Source organism: Delphinus delphis, chromosome 4 (genome assembly GCF_949987515.2).
Source record: "Delphinus delphis chromosome 4, mDelDel1.2, whole genome shotgun sequence".
In the NCBI taxonomy this organism is placed as follows: Eukaryota; Metazoa; Chordata; class Mammalia; order Artiodactyla; family Delphinidae; genus Delphinus; species Delphinus delphis.
In genome coordinates, this window is record NC_082686.1 from 2,987,995 (window position 1) to 3,015,362 (window position 27,368).

A 27,368-nucleotide genomic window follows, 5' to 3' on the forward strand; every position below is an offset into this window, starting at 1 on the left:
CACCAGGGAAGTCTCCCAAGCATTCTGCTTTAAGTCTGGGTGTCAATTCATCCTTGAATCAAACTGGAGGTGGGGCTGAGTCAGGCAGAGTTTCCATGCCTCATGCCTATCGTAATTCGTCTTATGCAAAAATAGCTGATCTTTTAAGACTGCCAATTAGTTGTTCCATTTATTTACTTAGCAAATATTGAGCACTGACTTCATGCCAGGTTTTGTGGTGCAAGCTGGGGCATCGATTGGTGACTTGCCAATTTAGTAGGCATCAGTCCCTGCCTTCATGGCGTTTGTAGTCTGGAGACAGACATTAAACAAGTTATCACGGTGCCGTGGATGCAAATAATGGAAAGTCAGGAGAGGCTTCCCTGATTAAGTGATGACTCCACTGTGATGAAACTGAGTGACTGGAATTAACTAGGGACATAGACAGGGTGTGGGGAGAACATTTCAGGCGGAAAGAATAGCACGCGCTAAGGTCCTGTGGTTAGCAGAACCATTGTTCCAGTGAACGGAAGGGTAGTCACGGCTAGAGCACTGAGGCTGAAGCGGGCCTGGTAGGGAAGGAGGCTGCAGAGTCGTTAGGAGGCAGACCACACTTGGTCTCATAGTGGAAGATTAGGATTTGGTTTCTGTACTGAGAACAATGAGAAGCCACTTGTTGATTTTAAGCAGGGAATTGGAACTGTGTTCTGAAAAGGTCCCTCTAGCTTCAGTGTGGAAACTGCATGAGGTGGGGGTGGCGGGGAGACAAGGGCGGATGTGACACCAGTGAGCAGTGAGACTCCTGTGGGCTGTGTCGTGGCGGAGGCCACGGAGCTGGAGAGAAGGGGCGTCCAGGAGGATTTATGAGATTAGATGAAGAGTGTGGAATATGGGGGCGGAGAGTCCCGAGAAATCATCCCGCATAACTGATGCCTGGTGACCCACTCCATGAGCATAAGAACACAGGAAAGGAGCCCTATCTTGGGTTGAAAATAGCAGTTCAGAGGCTTTGCGTTTCGGGCGCGTCTGGCTTATCGTCCCTCAGCTCTGAGCCCACCTCTGACACCGTGTCCTCGACCTGGAGGCAAACTCAGACACTCTCACTTTTTGAAGGACCAAGTAGGTACCAGGCCGGCCAAGTCGCCCGGCCACAGCGTGAGAAAGATCCAGAACTGGCCTTATGCAGTCTGGAGGATGAGACGAACACTAAACAAGCAAGTGTATTCCATCCGGACAAACGCGATCAGCAACCGACCCCAAGCCACCAGAGGCGCGCAGGCCAGCTTGCGAGTTTTAGGGCTAATGCACCTTCTGCGCATGGCCGGGGCTGGCGCGTTCGCGGGGCCAGCCCGGATGACGTCTCCTCGCGGCGTCTACGTCTGACGTCACTTTTCGGCGCTGGCAGGAAGAGGCGCTAGGCGGCGCACGTGGGTAGCCGCGCGGCGGGTGGGTACATGGCGGGTTCTGCAGGGCTGGCGCTGTGCGGGAATGAGTTGGTGGTGCGGGGCGGCAGCCGGTTGCTGGCCACCTCCACTTCGAGCAGGTGAGGGGTCTGGGCCTGGAGCAGGAGCCAAGGCTGCGGTCGCGCGTCGGGGCCCTGAGACGCCGGCTCTCCCGCACAGCCGGGGTTGCACCCGCCTTGGGGTGACCCCGGGGAGCCCCGCTACTACCTGTGAGCTCTCCGTTGCCACCTGGGCCCGGCCGCGTGCCTGCGCCGCGGAATGTCCGCTCTCCGCGCCTTTCTCCCAAGACCCGCCCAGGGGTCCTCTAGCCGCCTGCCCAGGGCCCCGCGCCCTCCGCGGCGGGTCTGCGGCGCTCTTTGAGGGTTCGGCGCGAGACACTTCCGGGCTCTGCGGGGTCCGGGGGACGCTGGTCAGACCCTCTGTGGAGAGAGGGGTGGAACACTTCCGGGCTCTGCGGGGTCTGGGGGACGCTGGTCAGACTCTCTCTGGAGAGAGGGGTGGAAGGCAGCCTTTGGGGAGAGGGCTTTACTCCCGGCCACCAAGTTCGGCGCACCCCCTCTCTCCCCTCCCTCTTCCTGCGTAGGTGCCTGTTTCCTCCTCCCAGCCCACATCCCTCGACCCCGCCCTACTTGCCCTTCGGGGCTGGAGGGTTTTATCTGACACCTCCTCGCTCGGGGGGTACTCCAGAGCCACTGCGCGCACCTCCCTAGTGGCCCATTACAAGGTCTTGCTTTTGCTTTCCCTAATTTCACGCTCCTTCCTTATCGTTCCCGGGATTTTTAAATGAGTAAATGTTTGTTGATCGAATAGTCTTGACCCAGGAGCTTCTTGGATATTAGTAGTGGTAAGTTTCGGCCCCTGTTTTCTTTCCCAGGGTAGTTTTGATTCTTCCATACTTGAAACAATGTGTCTCTCAAATGTAAAGATACTCTCTGTGTTCTTTGTTCAGTGTTTGGTTTCAGAGATCCAATAAGATGTTAAGTTTAGATTTCACAGATTTATTCACAAAGCTGTTGTCTGGCCCAGGTTATTTCGTTTTAGAGCCTCGGGGTATCACATGCCACAGTGAGAGACGGCTAAATTAGACTCCATCTGGTTGCTTCATTCCATACCTTTTGAGGAAATCTAGTGGCTGGCTGGCACAGTTTCTGGCTTGGAGGACTGTTTCGCTTCCTGCGCTGCAGTGTGCCACGTGGAAAGAGTTTGGCTGCAGTCACTTTAAAGGCTATAAATTTGCACGATGTCTTCTCTGTGCCAGGCACTGGAGGGGGAGCTCAGGGTCTGATAGGGAAGGTGGGCGGCTTCTATACTGGTAAATGCTTGGCAGCCATGGGAGCTTTTCTGGGGCAGATGAGACATTTTTCTAAACAAGTAATGGCGGTTTTAAACGGGTGCAGAAGACCCTCTGAAAACTCAATAACATCAGAATATAACTTGTTCTTACATAGCCATCTTGTACTGATGTTCTGGTTATCAAAGAACGGTATATTACTTCCTGTTGAATTTTTGTCTTCATTTATTTCACTTAACTGACTTTTATGGACAGACCATATCAGTTATGTATGGCAAATATAAATAGGTTAAGCAAATAAAGCTCCTTAACTGTTCCCTGAAATATCTTATGGAGACAGTTTCTTGTGGATAAGACCCTTATGCAAATATTGTTTTGATCCAGGTTAAAAAAAAAGAAATGAACATTATAATTACCGAAGTGCTTCCTTTAAAATGTTTTTGTTATTTTTTTCTTTAGTGATGATGACAGCCTCTTCATATATGATTGCAGTGCTGCAGAAAAGGAGGCACAAGAGCATAAAGGGTGAGATGGTAGGGGAGCCTCTTCAGGGCTGATGCATGGTTTGAATAATGGGACCGTTCAGTCTAATGAGTAAGCTGTTGTCTTATTTGCTGAATTCTTCATTTCTGTTACCCGGCTGTGTGGATAAACCAGGGACCACCTCAGGAGAGAAATGTGGAACTACCTTTCAAATTCATCATTAAGAATATTAGCAGTTTTTAAAATACTTTAAATTCGTTTTTGTCAGTAGTTAACTATTTTATTGGCACTTTGAAATAACAGGGCAATTTTAAATGCATTGAAAGCAGGTATATGAAATTGACTTCAGCTAATTGAAAGATAAAAGTAGAGTATGGTTTTTTAAAAATTTTTTATTGGAGTATAGTTGATTTACAATGTTGTGTTTCAGGTGTACAGCAAAGTGAATCAGCTGTACATCTATATATATATCCACTCTTTTTTAGATTCTTTTCCCATATAGGTCATTGCAGAATATTGAGTAGAGTTCCCTGTGCTCTGCAGTAGGTCCTTATTAGTTATCTATTTTATATATAGTAGTGTGTATATGTCAATCCCAATCTCCCAGTTTATCCCTCTCCACCTTTCCCCCCTGGTAGCCATAGGTTTGTTTTCAGAGTACGGTCGTTCTGTATGGTGGTTTTCTTTAGAAGAATCAGGCTTGGGGCCCACTTTATTTTTCTTAATATGATTTGATCCCTGCCTCTAGTTGTAGATCAGTTCATGTCCTTGAGGGAGTGGGCCCCTGAGGGTCTTTGCAGCTCAGCCCTTGGGATTCTGGTGTGTATGCTGAGAGACTTTTCTGTTTAATTAGCTTTACTCCTTAAAAATTAGAGTGGTCTTTAACCTCTCCGTGTCCCCTTAATATGTTTTATGTTCTGGCTACGTGAAGCTCATCACATTTTCCACGTCCGATCGCGTTATAAACGTACAGGGCTGGCCTGGAGGGCGCAGCTCACTTGCTGAGGTAAGGCCTGACCTGCCCCCTCTCTTTCTCAGGGAGGACGGACAGCCCGTGGATAAGGGGAGTGACACGGTTCTGGCGTCCACCTTCTCCACGTCCGGCAGCTATTTCGCTTTAACTGATGACAGTAAGCGTCTGATTCTTTTCCGTACAAAACCATGGCAATGTCTGAGTGTCAGGTATGAAATGCTAACGTGGAATCATCACGCTGTTGAACGCACGGCTTACACTTGCATGCCAATAACAATAGTGACAGTAGCGATAGTGTAAGAAGCTAACACAGAGCACCAGTTCTGTGCCAGGAGCCGTTTCGAGTGCTGTACTTGTGTTAACTGATTTAATTCTCATACCAGGCCCATGAGTGCGGCGGCGCGGGGCGGGGCGGTGTTCTCACCCACACCACAGCTCAGGAAACTTTGAAGCAGCTCCAGTTACTCAGCTCAGCTGGACCCTGTCCTGGTCACTGGCTACAGAGTCTGTGCCCCTGGCCACTGTGCCGTCGTGCTTTCCAAACACTGTTTCTCCAGTCTTGTGGTGGCAGAAATAGAGAATGCCAGCATGCCCCCTGGGAGTGTGTCGGGGGCTTCGTGTAAGTTAAGGCACCTGGGCGACATTTTTTTTTGTTTTTCTTTTTTTTTTTTGCGGTACGCGGGCCTCTCACTGCTGTGGCCTCTCCCGTTGCGGAGCACAGGCTCCGGACGCGCAGGCTCAGCGGCCATGGCTCACGGGCCCAGCCGCTCCGCGGCATGTGGGATCTTCCCGGACCGGGGCACGAACCCGCGTCCCCTGCATCGGCAGGCGGACTCTCAACCACTGCGCCACCAGGGAAGCCCTGGGCCACGGTTTTAACTTGGTGAGTTTTTAAGTCGGTGCACTTACTTGAGTATCTCAAGGGCTGGGGGCTCAGCATTGATGGGAGATGATGTCAGTAACTAGCAAGAACATAGCTGTCACTGGGCCTGGGTGTTTCCTCTTACCCAGCAAAGTCCTGTGCATGCTCTTCCGACTTATTCTTCTTCTCCTGCATCTCTCTCCATCATTTCCTCAAAGGGAGGGGGCACTGTGGTTTTCTGAGCGCTCGCTTCCCGAGAGCTTCCTTGTCTTTGGAGAGGAGGTGGGTGATGCTGACAGTCGGCTGGGGGCAGATGTAAATGCCCTTTGGCTTTGATACTCTCTTAACTTGCACCTTCTCTGTTTCCTGAGGAGGGTGCAGGTGGGCTTTATTTTGATCTTTGACATTGATGGAAACACCCACACGGAGCAGAGCCGGCCCTTCCCCTTCTTCTCGCCTCCCTGCGGGCTGCAGGGTTTAACTGCCCTTTCATAATCAGAGATAAACGTGTGCGGTTATAACGCTCTAACTACTGAAGGGCCAAGGTCAAGGAATTTCCTGTTGTAGCCGACTCACACCTGTATTGGGACAGCTACACTTCTCAGATTTTTATCTCATCTTATTTGCTAAGAGAAGGATAAAAAGCCAGATTCCAGGTGGCATCAAAAGCAAGGAGTACCCACTCTGCCCTCGATTCCAGTCAGGTTAAAAATAAAGTCCAGTAACATTACTTCGTTTTTACCTTATACGTGTTTTTGTGTATTAGGTGGGCAATAGATGGTCATGTTTTAAAAGCTTAAAACAGAAAATTAAAAGGATGTACGGGGAATCTCCCTGCACCCGCGCCCTCCAGCTACCGCCCACAGTCAGTTACAGTTTCCAGCCCCAGAATGACTTTTTTTTTTTTTTTTTTTTTTTTTGGTGGTACGCGGGCCTCTCACTGTTGTGGCCTCTCCCGTTGTGGAGCACAGGCTCCGGACGCGCAGGCTCAGCGGCCATGGCTCACGAGCCCAGCCGCTCCGCGGCACGTGGGATCTTCCCGGACCGGGGCATGAACCCGTGTCCCCTGCATCGGCAGGCGGCCTCTCAACCACTGCGCCACCAGGGAAGCCCCCAGAATGACTTTTAAATGTGTGTTGACGTGTAGCCACAGGATCATTGATGATGAACTGCTCCTTCCTGCCGATGTGAATTCACGTCACCCTTACCCGGAGAGACCTGTGAGGCAGCATCTTCCTGCCAACGTAGCCGGAACATCAGCGGGTCACTTAGAGCACAGACGATGTCCTGTGTTTTCGGGGTTCAGCATTGCCGGGAACGTTGGGGTTTCTGACCCTGAGCTCCCCCACAGGGATCCTTGCGGGTAGCCTTGGTTTTGCTTCCACAACCTGTAGGGAGCGGGGAGGGCAGGCCCGCGACAGTGATGGCAGGTGATGGTGGCTGATGAGGCAGCCAGGGCTGCCGTAACGAACACCACAGCTTCAGCAACAGGTATTTGGTCCTCACAGTTGTGGGGCTGAGGCCCAAGATCAGGGTGTCAGCAGGATTGGTTTCTGCTGGGCGTGGCTTGTAGATGGCCACCCTCTTGCTGTCTCTTCACATGGTCATCCCTCTGCGTGCTGTTTTCCTCTTGTGCCCATCACACTGGATTGGGGTCCACCTGGACAGCCACATCGCACCTGAATCACCTCTCTAAAGGCTGTCTTTCCAAATACAGCCACATTCTGAGGTCTGGGGGGGTTTTAGATTCCAGCATGAATTTGGGGGGGACACAGTTCAGCCCGTAACAGTAGTTAATCTCCTTTCTTGACCCTGACTGCTACTTTTGTCTGTGGAGTCTCCATACCTTACGTCAGATTCTCAGAAAGGGGGCTTTGCCCCAAAAGATGGAAATCAAACGATCTAAAGGCATCTGGCAGTAGTTCTTTTGCTAAAGTAAAGGCTGCCCGGCCGTGCTTCTGGTGCGCCCCCCAGGGTGCCTCGGGGACATGCAGGCTGACTCTGCCTGCAGCGGGATGTATTAGAGCTCTGATCGCCCTCCAGGGACATCCGGAAATCTGCGTCTGACCCCCAGGTTGCCGAGGGGACCTGGGCAACGATCAGAGGACCCAGGGGATCAGGCCTGGGTCAGAGGAGACTTGGGGTCTTGAGGACTGAAGGGCGTGTTGGAGGTGCACCCGAAGGAGCTGATGGCAGAGATGTCTGTGCTGGTCAGTGCTTTGTGAAGAGGAGCAACTGCGTGCAGTCCCGTCGTTTTCTTGACCTTCCCTCTTCATGGACGTTTCTTACCTGCGTTTCACTTGTTCTGCTCTTTCAAAAAGTGCTTCAGTGAATTATCGTATTTTCTCAGACGTAACTTTTCTCATTTATCTGTAAAAGTTGCCAAAACTGAATTGCCAAGTCTGAAGATGTATATTTGTAAATTATGTCGATGATCACAAATTGCCTTCCCAAGGGGTTTTCCCTTTACCCCCGGAGTGCAGGAGCAAACACCGCACCCCCCAGCGCTGAGTAGCATCTAACCTTGGGCCTGGGGCTGTGTGAGAGAAAAGTGGGACCTTGCGTGCTTGCCTCGTTAGGAGTGAGGAGAGCAGCCTTACCCTGAAGAACTGCTTGTACCTTGTGAGCTGTCTTACGCCCTTCGCTTTTCCGCGGGGTGGTGGTTCCTTTTCCCTTTGATTCTCTGTTGGGGAACTTGGGTTTTTCCCATTTGTGTTAAACGAGTCCATCCACTGCGGCTGCCCTGTCACCCGGCCGTCCCACATAGCGTCGCGTGCTGAGCGAGACACTACGGGTGAGCCTCGGCCGACAGGCTCCCCCAGGCCGCCGTCCAGAGCTGCCACGGGCGTGCTTGTGTGCGGACCTGCCCCTGTGGGGTCTGCGGGAGGGCAGCTGAGGGCAGGTTCGCAGGTGTCCTGTCTGGTCCCTGGAGCAGTGTGGTTTCCTACCACAGCAATTTTTTCCATTCTCCCCCTTGAATTTTTGTGGTTCATGTAAAAATTTGGGAACCTCAGAGAAGGCCAAAGTGGGAACAAAACCAAATCACTCTGAATCTCATCATCCAGAGATCCCGAGCGAGAGACACCGCGCGGCACCTGCCTCCCCCTGCGACACTTTCTTCGCGGGATCTGTTTCTGCCCCTGGAGACCTGTTTTGTCGTCCTAGAGATCACCTCCTCCCAGGCCGTGAGGCCACGGGCCTGACCTCTCTTTGGATGAGGGTGATTCTTCACCGAGGGGGTGTGCCCACTGTTAGGGCTCTTGACCCCTGGGTCCCTCGCAGTCACACTGACCACTCCTGCGGGGCTCTGGCTGTTCTAGAAGGGTCCTGGCTCGTGCAGGGTCTGAGGAGGGAGCAGGGGTCTGCGTGGCGTCGGGCTTCTTAATGAGAGAGTTTAGGTGAGGCCTCCCCGGGCGCGGGGCAGGGCGGGTGTTCAGACGCCTGGCCCCGTGACCGTGCCTGGGTCCCCCTACCCCGAGGCCTGTGGGTGTGGACTGAAGGGAAGGTGCTGTGTTGTTTTGTCTCTGGAAGGTTGTGTGTCGGGGCTTCTTTCCACGTGAGACCCAATAACGCTTGGGGCCGTAGACCTTAGTGGTCTCGGTGCTGGGCGTTTTCCCTTTAGTCGTTCTCTCTTGGCTTTTAAGTTGATATCAACAGAATAACTTTGTGTAGGAAATGCTTGCATTAGGTGGTGTGGAAGGCATGATGTGATTGGAAGAAATTAAGGAACCAGATTACAACTGCAGGACCTCCCTCGTGTTGCAGCCTTTGGATAATGGGGCCAAGGGGCTGGGCCGGGGCGAGCCCAGGGCAGGGGTCGCGTGTCTCCCGTTGCCTTTTCCTGTGCATTTACCCTGAGCTCAGCGCCTTTCCTCTCTGATTACGCTTTTGCGGGAGAGCAGGGTGAGTTGAAGTCGCCGGGGCGATGACATGCAGTGGGCGGTCCCCCCCATGCTGGTCTAGTGGACGTCACCCTGGAGGGGGTGCAGCAGCTCTTCACCTTTGGGGCACAGACCCCTTTGGGATCTGATGGGCCCCCTCAGAACGGCACCCACCCTCAGTACATCTGACGTCCAGTTCATGCACATTTGACCGGCCAGGGCCCCGAGCGGCTGTGGGACCTGCTCACGGCTCAGAGCTCGCTCTAGCGGCCCTTCCTCTGTCCCTGGCAGGGAGGAGGGGGCCACACCCACCCTGGGGGGGCCTGGGCCTTGAACCCAGTGACTCTGTGGAGCGAGGGAAAGTGCTGAGGCCCCAGACCCCGCGGAGGCCGAAGGTTGGTGCCCCCGGGGCTCGTTCTGCTGGGGCGGCATGGCCAGCCACCGACGGTGCTGTCCGCCACCTGTGTCCTGATGCCCACGGGTCCCAATTCCTACACTTGTCCTGCACAGCTGAGCCACGTCCTGGAATCGTTGCCAGGACGGTTTAGCCTGAGAAGCTGGAAGCCTCCAGCTGGCAGAGGACAAAGGGGCGAGATGCGAGTAGGAATGGGGGGGCTGCAATGGGGAGGGGGCCGGCTCTGGAGGGCTCACTTCCTCCTGGGGTGGGCGAGCTCATTGGGATGCAAGCCTGTTGCCTCCCGAGGACTGTCCTAGGCCGGTGTCCCCTAGGAGGTCGTGCCTCCCCCTCCGGCCCCCCCAGGCCGTGGCCGCGCTCCGCGCAGATGCTCAGTGGGCCCGTTAGGCTGTGCAGCTGTGTTGCTGATGCAGCACAGGCCGTGCGAGTTCTGATCAGTCTTGACCTGGGGTCTGATTCCCTTTCCTTGTTGTTGTTTCCCCACGTTCATGGCATCACGCCTCCTTGCCGGGCTGCACGGGACCGAGGAGTGGGGGCCGTCCAGCAGCAGCCGAGCCCGGTGGCGGCGCCTGGAACCCAGCAGGGCCTCCCGCTCTCTCCTCTGTCCTCTCGCCCCTCCCTCCCGGAAGGCGGAAGGCGGGCGGGGCTCTGATGGGCCCTGCGTGGGGGGGCGTAACGTTCAGTTTCCGTTTCAGGCTGACGTCTGGAGTCCGGCTGCTGTGAGCTGGGTGTCGTCTGCACGGACGTTAGCTCTTTATGGGGACAGTGGGTCTCCTTCCAGCCCTCGGGTGACGGCAAAGCTGAGGCCGGCCCTTCTGTGAAGAGGCCACGCGTGTAGATAAACGGAAGGCGTTTGTGTGTAAAGCAGCGTTATGGCTTGTCTCTAACGTAGGATGAAAAATACGGGCACCTTGTCTCTCCAAACTAGGCTTAGAGAGCCTAGTTTGCTACCTGGAAGACGTCCCAGTAGAAACAAAATGAAAAATGGTTAACAGGAGGAACCGGCATGACCCCGACCCGGGGCGAGCGGGCCGGCGGTGGGGCCTGTGTCACCACTTGCGGTTTTGCTCCTCGTGGCTGATGTCGTTACTGAACCAGCTCGCAGACGTGACAGCTCTTGTGGCCCCGGATCAAGGATCTGGACTTGTGATGCGCCCCCAGCTCTCAGCATCGCAGCCCTCCCGTGTGCTCACGAGCAGCGCGTGCAGGATCCCGGTCCAGGCGGCAGAGCCGGCGGTGGGTGGGCGGCGCGGAGGGCGGGGTCCTGGATGGGAAGCCACAGGGGCAGGAGGGCCCTCCGCAGCTGTGGTCGCGGCCCAGAGCGCACTGGCGTTTAGGAAGCTGGCTGCTGTTGTGTCCCCCCCCACGCACGACGCGCGGGGGAGGCCGGAGAGCCCCGCCCCCAGCGCTCTATCAGGACAGCCTTCAAACACACCGTCAGGCTGAGCGGGTCTCACGTTGGCCACGTAGAAACCCACCGCTCAGATTCTGCCATTAGCACATTTTCAGAAGAAAAGATATCGCGAAAGTCAGTTTTGTCGGAGGCCTTGGCTCTGTCTCCATCCCTGATGTTTTTGGCACCGTCTTCGGTGCCGCCACATGGCGGGAGCCTTGCGGGTCAGCGGGCGGCCCTGGCGCCGACCCGTAGAGGCGACCGTGGGCTTCTCTGGCCTTGTAGGACTGTGGTGAGGAGGTGCACAGCCCTGACCTTCACGGCCTCTGAGGAGAAGGTTCTGGTAGCAGACAAGTCTGGGGACGTTTATTCCTTCTCGGTGCTGGAGCCGCACGGGAGCGGCAGGCTTGAGCTGGGACACCTGTCGATGCTGCTAGATGTGGTACGTGGCGACGCGCTTCGCTGGCTACAGTCCGGCTCAGGGGACGAGCAGGGGGCGGCCTGTGTGCCAGGTGGGCGGGTTTGGGCTCTGCTGTGGGCAGGGCCCCGATTTCAGAGGTGAAGCTGGCAGCAGGCTGAAAGAGGACGGTCAAGTTAGGGGCAGCTGCGTGGTCTAGACGTGGGGGAGGCCCAGGTCGGGGAGACGAGGGGGAAGGGTGTGGAAAGAGCAGGCGTCCTCGGAGCCCCCGAGCCACGAGCTGCGCCCCCAGGGGCCCCGAGAGGCCCACGAGGGCTGGGCTGCGGCCAGGGGCGGCGGGGGCGGGGTGGGACCCTGCAGGGGCTCACAGGAACTGGGGGGGTCGTGAAGGACAGATCACCAGGACTCAGTGGCGGGCTGGACATGGGGACACGTGAAAGGAAGGAGAGGAAGGCGACCAGGTGCCGGAGACAGGAGTGGGCGCGGCCGGGCTGGGGCGGGAGCAGGTGGGGGGCAGCTGTGGCCCTCGGGGGACACGTGAGCTGAGGCCTGGGGTGGCGGGGGGAGCCGGCCATGCTGACCCGCCCCTTCTAACCCTCGTGCACAGGCCGTGAGTCCCGACGACCGCTATGTCCTCACTGCCGACCGGGACGAGAAAATCCGGGTGAGCTGGGCTGCGGCTCCGCACAACATCGAGTCCTTCTGCCTCGGGCACACCGAGTGAGTGTCCCCCGTCCCCGTCCCACACCGAGTGAGTGTCCCCCGTCCCCGCACCGAGTGAGTGTCTCCCGTCCCCGCGCCGAGTGAGTGTCCCCCGTCCCCCCACTGAGTGAGTGTCCCCCGTCCCCGCACCGAGTGAGTGTCCCCTGTCCCCGCACCGAGTGAGTGTCCCCCGTCCCCCCACTGAGTGTCCCCCGTCCCCCGACTGAGTGACCCCATCCCTGTCCCCCCACCTAGTGAGTGTCCCCCGTCCCCCGACCGAGTGACCCCTGTCCCCGCACCGTGTCCCCTGTCCCCGTCGCCCCAACTAGTGAGTGTCCCCCGTCCCTGTACCCCCACCGAGTGAGTCCCTCACCCTCCACAGAGGGAGGCTCAGGTTTGAAACGCAGGTGGACCCTTCAGCTGGGGAAGCTGGTGGCGAAGTGAGAGGTGCCTCCTGGGAGGAGGGGACCAGCCTGGACGCCTGGCCTGCATCGGTTTGCTTCCTCCTGGGCCCCGTCTAGCTCACCCCCTGGTCCCAGGGCTTCAGAACCTTCAGGACCTCCTTCCCTGTTCAGAATGCATTTCCCAGAGGTTTTCTTGGTGGTACCGAGGTCTCAGTCCCCAGTGCGTGGTCACCGCAGGCCAGCATCGATGCCCTTCAGCACCCGGCAGTAGAGTCAGCGGTCAGTGGGGGTGTGTCGGGGGACGAGGAACAGGCTTCAGCAATTGAAATCGTCCATGCAGGCGTTGTTGCTCTGTCATCTGTCTTCTGGCAAGTGGGCGCTCCTTTAGTAAGTGAAGTTTGACGTCATGTGAGGGTGGCGTTTCTGAAGAATGTCGCTCTTCTGAGGCAAAAGGCTGATTACAGTTTGCAGGAAGGAAAAGCACTTAGTTTAACTGGCTGAAGTGTTTTAAACTGTGTTATTTGAGGCAGGGGAAGAATTGGAGGGATTTAATTCAATTCTGAGATCGCTCCTGTTTCCTGGTTTTTGAATGGAACGTTGACCTTGAAGGGCGATGGTTGCTGGCTTTGTACGTCACGATAGCGTTGTTTTAGCTTTTATTCAGTTGTCTAGTAATCCTGCGAGCAGAGTTCCTGTGGCCGGCCAGCCCCCCGCCCCGTTGCCGTCTCTCGGGGGCTTTTGCTGCTCCCCACCCCACTGGGCACACTGTGCCTCGGGGCCTTTGCATGTGCCATTTTCTCCACCGGGCAAGCTCTTGCCCACGCTGCCCAGCGCCCTCCTTCACTCAGCTTTCCGCCTGATGCCACCTGCCCTCTCAGGAAGCGCCCCTCCCCCCGGCCCCTCCCTGCTGGGCTTCTCAGCCTGTGCCGGCCAGTTCAGAGCCGTGAGCCGCCAGGTCTCAAGTGAGAGGTGCCAGTAGTTAGTGTAAAACGCCTGATTCCGGAAACAGTGTGAAAAAACAGTGTAAAAATAGCTCCTTATTAATTTGTTACATTGATTGCAGGTTGAGATGATAACATTCTGGGTATATTGAGTTAAGTCAAAACATAGTATTAAAATTAGTCTCACCTGAGTCTGTTTACCTTTTTAGCGTGGGTATCAGCCAATGTAAAGTGCCCTTGGTGACTCACGTCATGGCTGCGGCCGTGTTTCTGCTGGACGGGCCTTTCTGAGCCTCCGCGGACACCCAGGGTCTCCTATGGCCTGTCTCCCGCCGAGTCCTAGACTCAGTGGATATTTCGGCGAATAAATGACCAATCGTTGCTCCTTAAGAGTCTTGGTGAAGGCCCTGGAAACTGTGGTTTCCACTCCTTTCCTGTAAAGACATCAAGGTGGCTCGTACCCACTGTCGTGGACGTGCCATTGCGGGGGACACAGGCTGCATTCATCCTGCAACGTGTTCTTGTTCCTTTTTGAGGGCCTTCGGGGAAGGCTGTCCTGGGGAGGGAGGGTGGCTGCAGCCAGGCCGGGGCCCAGGCCGGGTGAGGCTCCAGGTGGCTGGGATGGAACCGGTGGAGGCGAGGGAGCCACGGGGGCCCCTCTCCCAGGGTGACAGCGTTAGAGACGCTGGTGCGCGCCTGCAGCCCCGAGGCTGCCTTCTGGGGGGGCTGGGCTGCTCGGCTGAGGCCTGTGGGTGTGGCCCTGGCTGCGGTCGGTGGCGCTGCCCCCCTTCCACCCGGCCCTGCTCGCGGGTCACCCTGGTGTCCCAGACCCCGTTGAAGCGCGTGGTTGGGCAGCTCCCGAGCAGGGCAGAACCCCGGGGGCCTTCCTGGCTGGCGCGGCCGGGGACTGCCTCTGGGCCCGAGGGATGGGGCGTGCTCCCCACGCAGTCACGCTACCCCTCTCGGCTTCTGCTGGGGTCAGGCTCCGAGGTGACACGGGCGGGGCAGAGTCACAGCAGCCCGGCTCACCCGCTGCCTCTCTCCACCTGCAGGTTTGTGAGCCGCATCTTCGTGGTGCCTGACCACCCCGAGCTGCTCTTGTCCTCGTCCGGGGTAAGTGCTCTGCTCCCCACGGGCGCCCCGGCTCCCCGTGGTGGGGGCGCAGCCTGGAGCCTCGGCTGGGGGAGGACCTGTCAGCCAGCAGCCTGTCTTCTGTTCCCAGCGTGGTTGGGAGGTCAGCACGTGCCTTTCCTGGGTGGCCGTCCACTAGGTGGTGCTTGTGGTCTGCAGGGTAGAGCCGGCCGGCTGCTCCAGGGCTGTGCGTGCGTGCGTGCGTGTGTGTGTGTGTGTGTGTGTGTGTGTGTGTGTGTGCGCGCGCGCACTGAGCCAGAACCGGTGTGCAGGGACTCCGGTCTGAGGGGTCCTTACAGCACCATGACCTCGTCAGAACGGTTGGTAGACGGCCCTTTCCGAATCCCAGAGGGACCTGGTTCCCTCCGGTCCTGCCGCTCTCAGCCCTTGTCCCTGACCCGCCCCTGTGTGAGCGCGTGGAAAGGGGCCAGGCACTTGGCCGTGGTGGAAGTTTGATCAGTAAGTACAGCAGCTCTGTCCCAGGAGCCGGAAGCCTTAACAGCTGAGTGATTGGCGGCACCTTTCTCTAAGGAACATTCTTCAGAAGGATCATCAGGCAGTACTTTTGCTGAAGTGCAGGTTTTGAGTTCCTAACTGGCTCTGATTCTTCTTTTCTTTTCAGAAGCTCTGCCCACAGCCCTTTATCTTTGTCTTTCCACCCTTTAGCTTTTTATGCAACTCAGGGGCTTGGGGTGGGCTGGGGGCCTCATGGACTCCTGACAGGCAGGCCTTCCAGGCGGTGGCCACGTCCCATTTCCTTCACCAAGTGTGGTTTCTCACAGGTTTTTACTTTTCCCTTCTCTTGAAAGTGACTTGTGAAAGTAAAGAGAAGAAAATAAATATGCTGGAGTTCCCAGAGATAGCCAGTTTCTGTGAATTTTGCTGTAAGCCTCTTTTACAATAAAAAAAAATAGCCACACAGAAAAGCGTAGTGACCACCTTTGGTCTTACCACTTAGCTTTGTCAAGTCCAGCGTTTTGCTTCTACTCCTTTTTACAGAACTGCAGTAGGGCTGGCGCTGGCCGTCCTGGTGCCCCATCCCATTGCCTTCCTACCTCCTCACGGGCCGCCCGGCCCAGGCGTGGTATGCTGCGTGCCCTGCATGCTGTGAAGTGCAGATTGTATGTTTATTTAAAGAGTCAGATGCTGCTGTAGGCTTAGAGTGGAAACTAGCACTCCACCCGCCGTGGCCTCCAAGGCGGGCCCTGGGAGCCTTCGGCTGTGTCCTCTTGGTGGCCGGTGTTTCCAAACAACGCGAGTCATCAAGAAACAAGCACGAGCAGTTTCTTCGTGTCAGCTGCTGCCATCTGCATGGGCATCAGCAGTGTCCTGCCTGCGTCCCCTCCCTCTTTGCTGGTGGGCTCCTTGTCTCCAGAACGTGCCCCCCGACCTTGTTTGGGGTACATGTCATGGGGCAGCTTTCTGAAGGTGCAGGGAGGGTGGTTAGGAAGGAGCCTGCCTTTCGGGAGGTGCCCTTCTCCCGCCCCCAGCACTCGGTTATCAGGCAGGTGTATGATGCTCAGTCAGGTGTTTCCCTGCAGATTGTCAAGCCGTTGCTCCAGGCTTTTCTCTGGTTTTTAGATTGCTTGGTTTTCTGCCTGCTTTTTCTTTTGAGAAGTCTGCGGCCATTGAGTCTGGGTCCTTCATGTGGGCTCTGATCGCCCTTCTCTCTGGCCGTGTTTTGGGGGCCTTCTCACCCCGTGCTCTGAAGAATGATGGAGCAGGGCGGGGGTGTCATGGGGGCCCTGAAATTAGCTGCACAGTCAGTGGCTTTTTCCGTTCTGAGTCTTCAGGTCCACAGACCTGGGAGTTTCCTTAGGCTCCCTCCCTCTGGAGCCGTCCGCGCCTCACTCTTCCTGGGATTTGTGCAGTTGGATGTTTGACCCGCTGACTCTTGATTCTTCCCTTTCATATTTTTTCTCTCATGTGCCTGCTCCCTGTTCTGCTTTGGGGGAGATTTTCTCAACTTTATTTTCCAGCCTTCTGTGGGCGTGTTCATTTCCGCTGTGGTTTCTGCTTTCCAAGAGGCTCTTTCTCGTCCCTGGGATGTTCTCTCTTCATAGCCCCATCCCTCATAGCCCCCATCCCCCACCTCCTTGAGGTGCTGTGACGTGTGTTTTTTTTAGGGATTTTCCTGTGTGTGTTTCCTTTCCTCCCTGTGTGTCCCATACCTTTCCAACTGGAGGTTTCCCTCGATGTCTGGTGGTCCGTCCGCTTATGGCATTGGGGCTGCTGGGTGTCAGACTCGGGTACCTGGCTGCATCCCTGTGGGAGCCCTCCTGGGTCAGTCAGTCCTCCTTTTCTCATGGGGGTGGGGTTCGGTGTCCTGTCTTCACCCTTTGTGGGGAGGGGCCCCGTGTCTCTTCTCTACATGTGTCCCAGCGTCCCCGAGACCAAGGCCTCTTGTTCCCATCATCTGTCCCCAGCATCTGGGTTCTGTCTGCATCTCCCCATGATTGGCTTTGTCCTGTAGGGCTCTGCTCTAAAACACCTCTTGTCGCCTGGGGGACTAGGGGCGAGTGGGGACACCTGTAGACGTGCGTTCGTCTCCCTGTTTATCAGCCATATTGATGGCAAGGCATTCATACTCACGTCCCAGCACCCGGAGATTCCTGCCTTAACCATTTGGGGGAAGTTAATTTTCCTCTTTCTCTCTCGGTCGTTTAAATCACACAGAGGTTCTTCTCATCAGACTTCGTATTTGCTCCGCAGGTGGATGTGGCCTGTGCACGTCTGGTTTCAGTAAAGGGATCCCACTCACAGGAGGGGTTTTTCTGAGGCGGATGCTGGCGTGGACCCTGCTTCGTTTCACTCATTGTCTGGTCCTTCTCCTTAGATGTGTGGTTCTATTTCCTGCCGTCTTAATGAGTGTTGTAACAAACGTTCCTTCATATAACCCTCTCCTCTTTTTTGTATTACCGAGGTAACGTTGGTTTATAACGTGTACGTTTCACGTGGACAACACTGCAGTTTGACTTCTCTATACATTACAGTGTGCTCACCACCGAAAGTTTAGTCACCATGCGTCACAGTACAGTGCAGTTGACTCGCTTCACTCATCTTGCCCTCCCCCCACCCCTTCCCCTCTGGTAACCACTGCTCTGTTCTTTGTATCTGCATGTTTGTTTTTGTTTTGTTTGTTTACTTTTTGTATTCCACGTATGAGTGAAATCATATGGTATTTGTCTTTCTCCATCTGACTTATGTCACTGAGCGTAATACCCTCCAGGTCCATCCATGTTGCTGCAAATGGCGAGATTTCCTTCTTTTTTATGGCTCAGTAATGTGTTGTGTGTGTGTGTGTGTGTACCACATTTTTCTGTTGATGCGCACTTCGGTTCCTTCCAGATCTTGGCTATTGCAAATAATGTGGCAGTGAACAGAAGGGTGCGTATATCTTTTCAAATTAGTGTTTTTTGTTTTCTTCTCAGGGGTGGAATTGCTGGATCATATGGTAGCTCTATTTTTAATTTTTTTTTTTTTTTTTCGGTACGCGGGCCTCTCACTGTTGTGGCCTCTCCAATTGCGGAGCACAGGCTCCGGATGCGCAGGCTCAGCGGCCATGGCTCACGGGCCCAGCCGCTCCGCGGCATGTGGGATCTTCCCGGACCGGGGCACAAACCCGTGTCCCCTGCATCGGCAGGCGGACTCTCAACCACTGCGCCCCCAGGGAAGCCCTATTTTTAATTTTTTGAGGAACCTCCATACTGTTTTCCACAGTGGCTGCACCAGTTTACATTCCCACCAACAGTGCACGGGGGTTCCCTTTTCTCTACATCCTTGCCAACATTTGTCATTTGTTGTCTTTTTGGTAGTAGTCATTCTGGCAGATGTGAGGTGATATCTCATTGTGGTTTTGATTTGCATTTCCCTGGTGATTAGTGATGTTGAGCATCTTTTCATGTGCGTGTTGCCCATCTGTATGTCTTTAGAAAAATGTCTATTCATAGTCTCTGCCCATTTTTTTTTTAAATAAATAAATTTATTTATTTATTTATTTAGGGCTGTGTTGGGTCTTCGTTTCTGTGCGAGGGCTTTCTCTAGTTGTGACAAGCGGGGGCCACTCTTCATCGCGGTGTGTGGGCCTCTCACTGTCGCGACCTCTCTTGCTGTGGAGCACAGGCTCCAGACGCGCAGGCTCAGTAGTTGTGGCTCACGGCCCAGTTGCTCCGCGGCATGTGGGATCTTCCCAGACCAGGGCTCGAACCTGTGTCCCCTGCATTGGCAGGCAAATTCTCAACCACTGCGCCACCAGGGAAGCCCCTTCTCTGCCCATTTTTAAAGGTTTTTTGTTGTCGCGTTGTAGGAGTTCCTTATCTGTTTTGGTTATTAACCACTTATCAGATATATGATTTGGAAATATCGTCTCCTATTCGGTTGGTTGTCCTTTTGTTGATCGTTTCTCTTGCTGTGTAGAAGCTTTTTAGATTGAAATAGTTCCATTTGTTTATTTTTGCTTTTATTTCCTTTGCCTGAGGAGATATATTCAGAAAGATATTGCTAAGATCAATGTCAAAGAGTGTACTGCCTGTGTTTTCTTCTAGGAGTCTTATGGTTTCAGGTCTTACGTGTAAGTCTTTAATCCATTTCAAGTTCATTTTTGTGTATGGTTTGAGATTGTGGACCAGTTTTATTTTTTTGTATATGGCTGTTCAGTTTACCCCACACCATTTATTGAAGAGACTGCCCTTTCTCTGTTGTATGTTCTTTACTCCTTTGTTGTAAATTGTCCATAAGTGCATGGGTTTATTTCTGGGCTCTCAATTCTGTTCCATTGATCTGTGTGTGTGTTTTTCTGCCAATACCATGCCATTTTGATTATTGTAGTTTTGCAGTATAGTTTGAAATCAGGGAGCGTGACGCACTCTAGCTTTGTTATTCTTTCTCAAGATTGCTTTGGCTATTCTGGGTCTTTTGTGGTTTCATATAAATTTTAGGATTTTTTTGTCTTATGTTTGAAACATGTTGTGATTTTGATAGTGATTGGAGTGAGTCTTCAATTGTTTTAGTTAATAATGTACATTTTAACAATGTTAATTCTTCTAATCCATGAGCAGGAATATCTTTCCATTTGTTTGTGTTTTCAGTTTCTTTCTACAATGTCTTATACTTTTCTGAGTACAGGTCTTTCATCTCCTTGGTTAAATTTATTCCTAAATAAATTGTAAGTGGGGTTGCTTTCTTAATTTTTCTTTCTTTTAGTCTGTTGTTAGTGTGTAGAAGCACAACAGATTTTTTACATTGATTGTGTACCCTGCAACTTTGTTCTATTCATTTATTATTTCTAGTAGTCTTTTGGTGGAGGCTTTTCTATATATAAAATCACATCATCTGCAAACAGTAACAGTTTTACTTTTCCAATTTGGATTTCTTTTCTTTTTCTTGTCTGATTGCTGTGGCTAAGACTGCCATTACTGTGTTGAATAAAAGTGGCCAAAGTGGGCATCTTTGTCTTGTTCCTGCTAAACCCTCCTTTTTTTGCATTTATGTTATTTTTGGCGCACACATCAGGGCCATGCCAGTTGACACTCTCATGGGTAACAAACGGATGTCCTCTTTTCACCCATTCTTAAACAGTGATGTGTGGACAGGTGTCACATGCTCATCAACCCCATGTGTTTCTCCTTGTGCGAATGCATGCTCATTGATGGGTCTGTGTGTGTACGTGCGTGCATGCGTGTGTGTTCACTCCCAGCCCGAGCATAGCAGGTGTTGTCTTTGACCTCCGGCATGTGACAGGGTGTCTTGTGTCCTTGCCCATTTGGCTGTGTGGGGTCACCCATGTTTACTTACTGGTTTGTGCGACTCTGCACAGTTGTTACTAAGCAAAGAGCCTTTAGCTGGGAGAGAGGTGCAGTGGACATAGCTGAGTTATTCCCACTACCCGGTGAAGCCTGGACGCCTCATTGGGTGCTGACCCGTCCTTGGTGTGTGCAGGACCGCACCCTGAGACTCTGGCAGTACAGAAGCGGCCGCGAGTTGCATTGTTGTCACCTGCCCAGCCTGCAGGAGCCGACGGAGCCCTGGAGCAACAAGGTAACCTCACGTTTGTCTCTGGTTTATAGGGCGTCTCTCCAGTCATGGATCCTGTGGAAAAAATTCGTTTTACGTTGGAAAAGTGTTTTTCCTGTCAATGTAAACTTCTTCCAGCTTGAGAGGAATCGTGTATTTCAAATTCTGAAGGCACCTAGTCATGTAAATGGGAAAAAATTTATATCTTACCATGTTTGCATTCAAACCACTAATTTACAGAAAGGTCTCTAATCCTGCTTGGAAATGGAAAAAATAGTGGTGCCTGGTGGGGAGCTGAGCATGCCCAGGATTCCCTACCTCTGTCCATCGTGGGTCAGCCTCATGCCCCCAGGATGGCGCACTGGCCAGAGCATCCCCAGGTCAGGTCACCTGAGCCTTCAGCTGTCAGGGGATCTGCAGGGGAGAAGGTGTGGGCTGCCTTTCAGGCTCTCGGGGTTCTTCGCTCTGATGCTCCCGGGCGGGTGCCCTGTTTGGCTGGGGTCCAGCTGATCACACGTGGACGGTTCTGGCAGCTTCCAGAGGCCCAGCTGGGCCTGGTGGGGAGGGAGGGTCTGCTCACGCGTTTCCAGGGCCTGCAGAGCTGGCCTGGGGGCTGGGGTCATGATGTGCAGGGTGGCAGCCCGTGGCACGGGGCTTTGCTGCGTGTCTAACGAGACCTGGGCCTGAACTGAAGGACTCTCCTCCCTCGTCCTTGGCTTCTCGGTTCTCTCGTCCACCCCGAGACCTCTCTGTAGCACGTGGGCAGGTAGGCCTGACGTGGGTCGGAGCCCCAGGACCCCAGGGCCGTGGCCACCCGGCCCAGTGGCTTCAGGGCCCTCTGGGTCAGTGGCCTCCAGCTGCCCTGGCTGCCCCCGTGCGCGCCTCCACCTTGTGTTTCTGCAGCCACGGTGCCCCCGTTAGAGCTGCGGCAGAGAGAGGGCTGCTCGTTCTGCCTTCTTCCCGTCTGCGCTCTGCTCACCCCTGACATCCCTGGACGGCGAGGAGAAAGCGTAGAGGGGAGCAGCGGCCAGGGCAGCCCCCGAGAGCTGTGCGTGGGCGTGCCGTGCCCCCTGCGCCTCTGCTGGCTCCCAGCCCAGGCTGCTTCCTCTGCCGGAGCGTGTGGACGCTCACGTGCACGCCTTCCTTTCCTCCCCGTGTGCTCTGTCCTCCCTCCTTTTTGAGCAATTCCATTGGCCTTGGAGATGTGGCACAGCTCTGGAGGGAGGGCCAGAGCCACGGAGCGGCCTCTGCCGTCTGCCCCGTGTGTCGGAATTCCCTGTGAGCTGTGCCCTCACTGGTGTGCAGAGAGTCCTGCAGTGTCTTCTCTTTGCCTGTCATGGACCACATGTGGGGACCGTCTGTCCTGCAGCGATGCTCGCAGTTGGAGCAGAGCAGCCGGCGTCAGGTCCTGCCAGGCTGACACCCCTGAAGCCGCTGCTTTTCCTTTCAGAGGTTCGCCGCGTCCAGGATCACTTACTGGCGCCAGGAGGACTGCGTGGCGCTCCTGTGTGACGGGTGAGCCCACGCGGCCCGTTCGGGAGGCTTGGACGGCGATGCTGGCGCGGCGTCTGCCTGCAGTGAACTTCGCTTTACGAGCCCTGCTGCTGCGGGCCAGGCGGCTCCCTTTCTGTGCGCTGCATCTTAATCCGCTAGGGTGAAGGGAGCAGTGGCCCCCGGCTGGTCTTCTGTGCAGATAGAATCCCAGCGAAGGGTCGGCTGTGGTAGAGTCCACCTCAGTCAGTCCCAGCTGGGCATGAGAGACCCGTGGGGGGCTGGCGGTGCTGACGAGGTGGGTGTGGGGGGCACGGGCCACTCAGCGTTCCCTCCTGGGCCTCGTCTGCGTGCCGGGGGGGGGGCGTTTGGGGGCCTCCCACATTGTCACTTGTCCTGACAGCAGGCCTGGGGTGGGCGGCTGAGCTCATGTTGGAAATGAGGACGCAGGATTAGAGGGTAGAAAGCCTGCTGGGGAGGGCTGAGCGCGGCCCGGGGTCCCATCCGCTGCCTGGCGGGCAGGGCGGCTGTCTCATCTGCACGGCTTCGACTTTGCTGCCTAGTAAGCTGTCCCCGGACTTCGGGACTGGAGCGTTCGTTAGCTCACGGTTCCCGGGGTCGGGGAAGCAGGAGTGGCTTGGCTGGGGGCTCCGGGCTCGGTCGTCCCGAGGTTGCCGCTGAGGTGTTGGCGGGGCTGGCCCGGGGCTGGGTGCCCCCGTGGGCGCTGTCGTGATCGTCCCCTCTCCCCCTGGGAAGGCTGCCCGTGGTCTGCCTCTTCCAGCTGGATGCCCCCCGGCGGCAGCTGGTCTACCAGCAGCAGCTGACTTTCCAGCACAGAGTGTGGGACGCCGCCTTCGAGGAGGCCCGGGGGCTGTGGGTCCTGCAGGACTGCCGGGAGGCCCCCCTCGTGCTCTGCAGGCCTGTGGGCGGCCAGTGGCAGGTGAGATGGGCGGCCCCGCTGTTTCCGTCGACTACGCCCGTGCCAGCGGCTGTGTCCTTGGGGGACAGCGGCCACAGGGCTTGCGGCGTGGGTGCAGGGAGCTGGGTGCCTGGCCGGGTTCTTCAGTGTCACGGCGCCTGCACGGGTGTGTCGGGGTGAATTGCTGTCATTGGTATGTATTTCCTGTGATTGTTCTGCTGACACGTCTTTTTAGGAGAAAAGCCCACAGTTGGTGAGCCCTTAACATTTGCAGCCTCGGCGCAGCCTTGCGCTGGGGCAGTGGTCCCGCTGGACAGTGAGGGGGCCCCTCCTTGCAGGCGGCCTGGGTGAGCCGTGCGTAAAGCAGGGATGTCACCTCCCGCCTGTCCTGTGTCTAAGGTGCCATGGGGAGAAGCAGGTGACACCCGCAGAGCCCTTTGCAAACTTGCACGGCCTCGACGAGTGCTCAGAGCGCCCGGCAGCTCGCTCGGGGGTCTTTATCTGAAAACTAGCAATGAGTGGTGCCGCCAGCTGGCACCTGCCAGGTTCCAGACACCTTGGGCGGAGTCCTGCGTGGCGAGCCGCAGTCGCTGCCATGCCTGATGAACCGGGGAGAGCGGCCTTTCCGCCTCCTGTGAGTACAGGGGTCACCACTGTCCACCGGCCTCTTTCCAATAAAGGTTTTCCGTTCGTCTTCTCAGTCTCTTCCTGAAAGTGCGGTGTCGAAGAGGGTCTGTGCTCACCTTCGCGAGAACTGGGCCATGTTGGAAGGTGAGGACCCGCCCTGGCCTGCTTTGCAGGGTCATGTTCAGCCGTGGGCGCGGGCGGACGCTGGTTCCAGAGCGCGGAACGCAGCAGGAAGCTGTTCTGTGGGTGAGGGTGCAGGGCCTGTGGTGGGTGTGGTGTGTGTGTCTGCGTCTGCGTCGGGACAGCAGAGCTGCTGTGAGCCGGGGCCTGGTTGGTTCCCTTAGCGGAGATTGAGGTGCCGAGAGCCCCTCCGTTTGTACTGGCAGAAGGCAGGCTCTTGGGACGCAGCTTCTGGCTGTGTCAGGGGGTGCTTTTAACTCAGCCCTGGAACTCAGGTGCCTTTACTCGAATAAAGAAATGATTGCTCAGAAGACTTCTTGGGAAGACAAGCCACCGTCCAGATGGAGGCCTGGGTCCTCCGAGCTCTGGGGACGCAAACGCAGCTTCGGTGTGTATAGACGCTAGAGCGGCCCGCACGTCCCACTGTTTCTGTGGGCCCTGCGGGGTCTGCATCCGGCCGCTCGGTGGTTGGCAGTTTTCAGGTCCCCGCTGGCTGTTGGCTGGAGGACACCCCAGTCCCCAGTGCAGAGGAGCAGGGGCACGGTGCCGACAGGACGTAGCCACAGCCTCTGCACCTGGCCTCCCGGGGACCTCCGGGCCCCGCATGTCCTGTTAGAAGCGAGTCCTCGGTCCAGCCAGGTGTGGCCACCAGGAGGTGGGCATCCTTGGGGCCATACCAGAGGAGGCGCCACAGGTCCACGGAGAGCCGGGTGGTCACTGTCGCAGGAGGGTCCCTCCGGCCCACCACGTCCCCCGCTAGAAGCAGAGCCCCTGCGCTCCTGTGGCACACTGGCACCCATTCTTGTTCCGCACAGGCTCTGCTGGCACGGACAGTGGCTTCAGCAGCCTCTACAAGGCCACCTGCGACAACATGACCACTTACCTGAAGAAGAAGGAGGAACGGCTGCAGCAGCAGCTGGAGAAGAAGCGACGCAGGGGGCCACCGCGCGGGTCCAACGGGCAGACCAAGAAGATGAAGGCGGGGCGCGCACCACGGAGCTGCTCGTCCTAGCTCGGCTCGGAGCGCTCCTTGGGGGTGCTCGGCGCCTCGGGGCGGCGGGACACTGTGCTCGCCCCTCCTGCCCGCAGCGCCCTGACGCAGGCAAAGGGGGGACCTCATTCCCGACTCGGGCTGGGGGGCGGCGAGGTCCATCCCGACTCAGCGGACACCTGGGGCCGTGCCAGGTAGCTGGACGCGGGACCCTGGGCTCTAGAACATTCTGTTGCTGAGCAGAGCCCTCTGGCTGGAGGGAGGCCATGCAGCGTGTGAGCCGCTATGCCTGAGCAGTGAGCGCCTCCAAGCCCCTTCCCTTCACACTGGAGGGCACGTCACCCTGCAGCTGTGGCGCTGTCCTTTCCTGCTCGTCCACGCGGCTTCCTCTAGGGGAGCCTGGACGCGGACGGATGTCTTTCCAGCAGTGCGGTGCACACCCGCGCTTTTCTCCAGTCCCCTCGCCCTCCTGGATGGTCCACTACGCTGTCCAGCAGGCGGCTGCGCGCCGCGGGGGCCGTAAACCTGAGGGGAGTTAAGTCCTCGGTTCCCTGGGCAGCGCTGGCTCCGGTGCTCAGGCCCCTCGGGGTGCGGAGAGCTCCTCGCCGGCGCTGGTGGAGACGGGAGCTTGTCCGCGACGCGTGCGGACAGAGAAGCCCGGCTGCACGCTTACTCCGCAGGGAAGTGACGGGTGATGCTGTGTATGTTTGATTTCGGTTTGCACTCTGTGCACGTGCTGCAGAGCAGGAGGGTCGGCTGAATTCTAATTACTGATCAATAAAGATGAGCTTTTTTGCAGCTTCTAGAAATTTTAGCAGCAGCACCTGGAGCTAATCTCAGAATATATTGAGTGGAACCATTTGTGATGAGTGCGCTGTTTCCGACCGAAACATTTGCCTTTTGATTTGAAGAAAAACATTTCTTTGGTTTGGGGTTTCACAGGGTACTTGGACACAAATCATTTTGTGTATCAGAAGCTGCAAGGCTTCAAACTTTTCCTAAGTGCCTTATTTTACTTTAAACATTGATCTGAAAACAGTGCTGTTTGTGAACCGCCCGGGGTAACTTCCCACAAGGGACATCAGGACCTCCCCAGATGGGGGGCTGTCTCGGGCAAAGGAGAGCAGAGGGGGTATGCCTGGGATGGAATGGGGTCCCCAGGGCAGAGTGGGGTGCCCTGGCCATGGTCCTGGAGGGGGAGCCTGACCTCGTGAGCACTGCATCGGGCCCAGGAAGGGTTTGTGATAATAGTCTGCTCTGAATTCTTGGTTTTAGGAGCAATTTAGGTTTGTTCTTTTTGGTGTCTTTGTCTAAGATAGGGGTCAGCAAACGGGCTCGCAGGCCACATGCTGCCTGTTGACCAGTTCTGTGTGGTCTGTGAGCTAAGCGTAGTTTTTACATTTTTAAAGGGTTGGGAAAAGTCAAAAGCAAAAGATTTCGAGATGAGTGTCCATCACTGAAATTTTACCGGGACACGCCCACGCCTGCTCGATTGGGGGTGGACGACGTCGGCTTCGGGGCTGCAGCCGCAGAGGGGGATGGTTGCCTCGGAGACCGGATGGCCTGCCCAGTCTACAGCCTTGATTTTCTGGTCCTCTACAGAGAGCCTTGCCAGTCCCTACCGCGCTCTCTCAAGTCTGTGCAGTGTTTTAGAGGAACTGGTTCATTTCACCGCGTTCCACGTGGTCCCTGAGGGCAGCTAGGGGAGCAGCCTCTGGAACCCCGGTGTCCCAGCTCCGGGCAGCAGGGGTGGCGCTCAGGGGTGTGTGAGGCTGGCCTCTTGCCCCTGATGGGGAGGCTCAGACTTAACGACAGCGGCAGTGCCAGGCAGCCTGTCCGGGAGAGCAGAGCACGGTGAGAGGGGCCACGAACATCTCCCGCCTTTCCGGGGGTTGCTTTAAAGTTACTTGCGTTCTGATCGAAGCTACACACGCACGTGTCAGAGACCAGGCTATACTGACGGGCTGACTGTGACTGTGGTCTGGTCTGCTGCTTCTCCCACACAGCCCCGCCCCACTTGGTGATCCGTGCCTCCGTTCCCAGGGCTTCGGCCGCTAGAGGCCCGGCAGCAGGTGTGGGGGGGGGAGGGGGAGATAGGCAGCGGCCTTCTCTTCTGCTGTGGTGCCCGTTCCCGTGGGCTGCCTCCCTCTGGGACTGTCGCCTCCTGGGGGCCCTGGCTCCACCCAGCCCCAGGGGCAGACGTGGCTTCTTCTTGGTCCCGAAACCCCGTCCGCGTCTCTGGAACTAGCGTCTCCATCAAAGGACCTTAACGAATCTCAGGTGAGTGTGAGCTGAATTCTCGCTGGAAGCCTGACTTAGGAGCCGTTCCTGCTCATGTGCCCCCGGTTGTCCCGAAGTTTCTCCCGTGGTTGGCGGAACGCAGACCCGCGAGGAGCCAGCTGTTGGATTTCCTGGGTTTTCGTCTTTTCCGTCTTCACCCGTAGCAGCAGCGTCCCTGCTTCCCTCCGTGGCTTTGCCTTGAGAAGGCCGGTCCATCGTCCTCTGATGAGAAGAGCGGCTTCTTTGGGTTCGTCTGTTGAGCCGAGGGGGCGGAGGAGTTGAGCTGGCTTTCTTACCCCTCTACTTAGCTCTGTTTTCCGTCCTTTCTCAGTGTCCGTGTGTTTTGCGTTTGGGGAGATTCCTTGGGCTTTGTTCCGGCTCATTTACTGATTTTTTAAAAACCTGGTCACCACAGTTGTGAATTTGAAGTGGTTTTGTTCCTTCGTTTTCATCCTAGTGTACGGCTGGCAAGTGTGCCCGGAATGGGTAACAGTCCCAGCCAGAGCCGGGACGCTCAGCAACAGCAGAGTGG

The 27,368-nt window shown here is 56.0% G+C and overlaps 1 protein-coding gene across 2 annotated transcripts; it reads left to right on the forward strand.

Moving 5' to 3' along the window:
* The first annotated feature begins 1,383 nt into the window (after positions 1–1,383).
* WDR4 (WD repeat domain 4) lies at positions 1,384–26,329 on the forward strand. Of its 2 annotated transcripts, XM_060010269.1 has the most exons (11): positions 1,384–1,522; positions 3,193–3,258; positions 4,255–4,398; positions 11,026–11,182; positions 11,766–11,878; positions 14,258–14,318; positions 20,274–20,372; positions 21,799–21,863; positions 22,596–22,779; positions 23,460–23,529; positions 24,381–26,329. In XM_060010269.1, exons 1-11 carry the CDS (start codon positions 1,434–1,436, stop codon positions 24,575–24,577), a joined length of 1,245 nt encoding a protein of 414 aa, XP_059866252.1. In that variant the 5' UTR covers positions 1,384–1,433; the 3' UTR covers positions 24,578–26,329. The 2 variants fall into 2 exon arrangements, with proteins under 2 accessions (XP_059866252.1, XP_059866251.1); XM_060010268.1 differs by lacking the exon at positions 24,381–26,329 and having other exon boundaries at positions 23,460–24,373.
* The last annotated feature ends 1,039 nt before the right edge of the window (positions 26,330–27,368 follow it).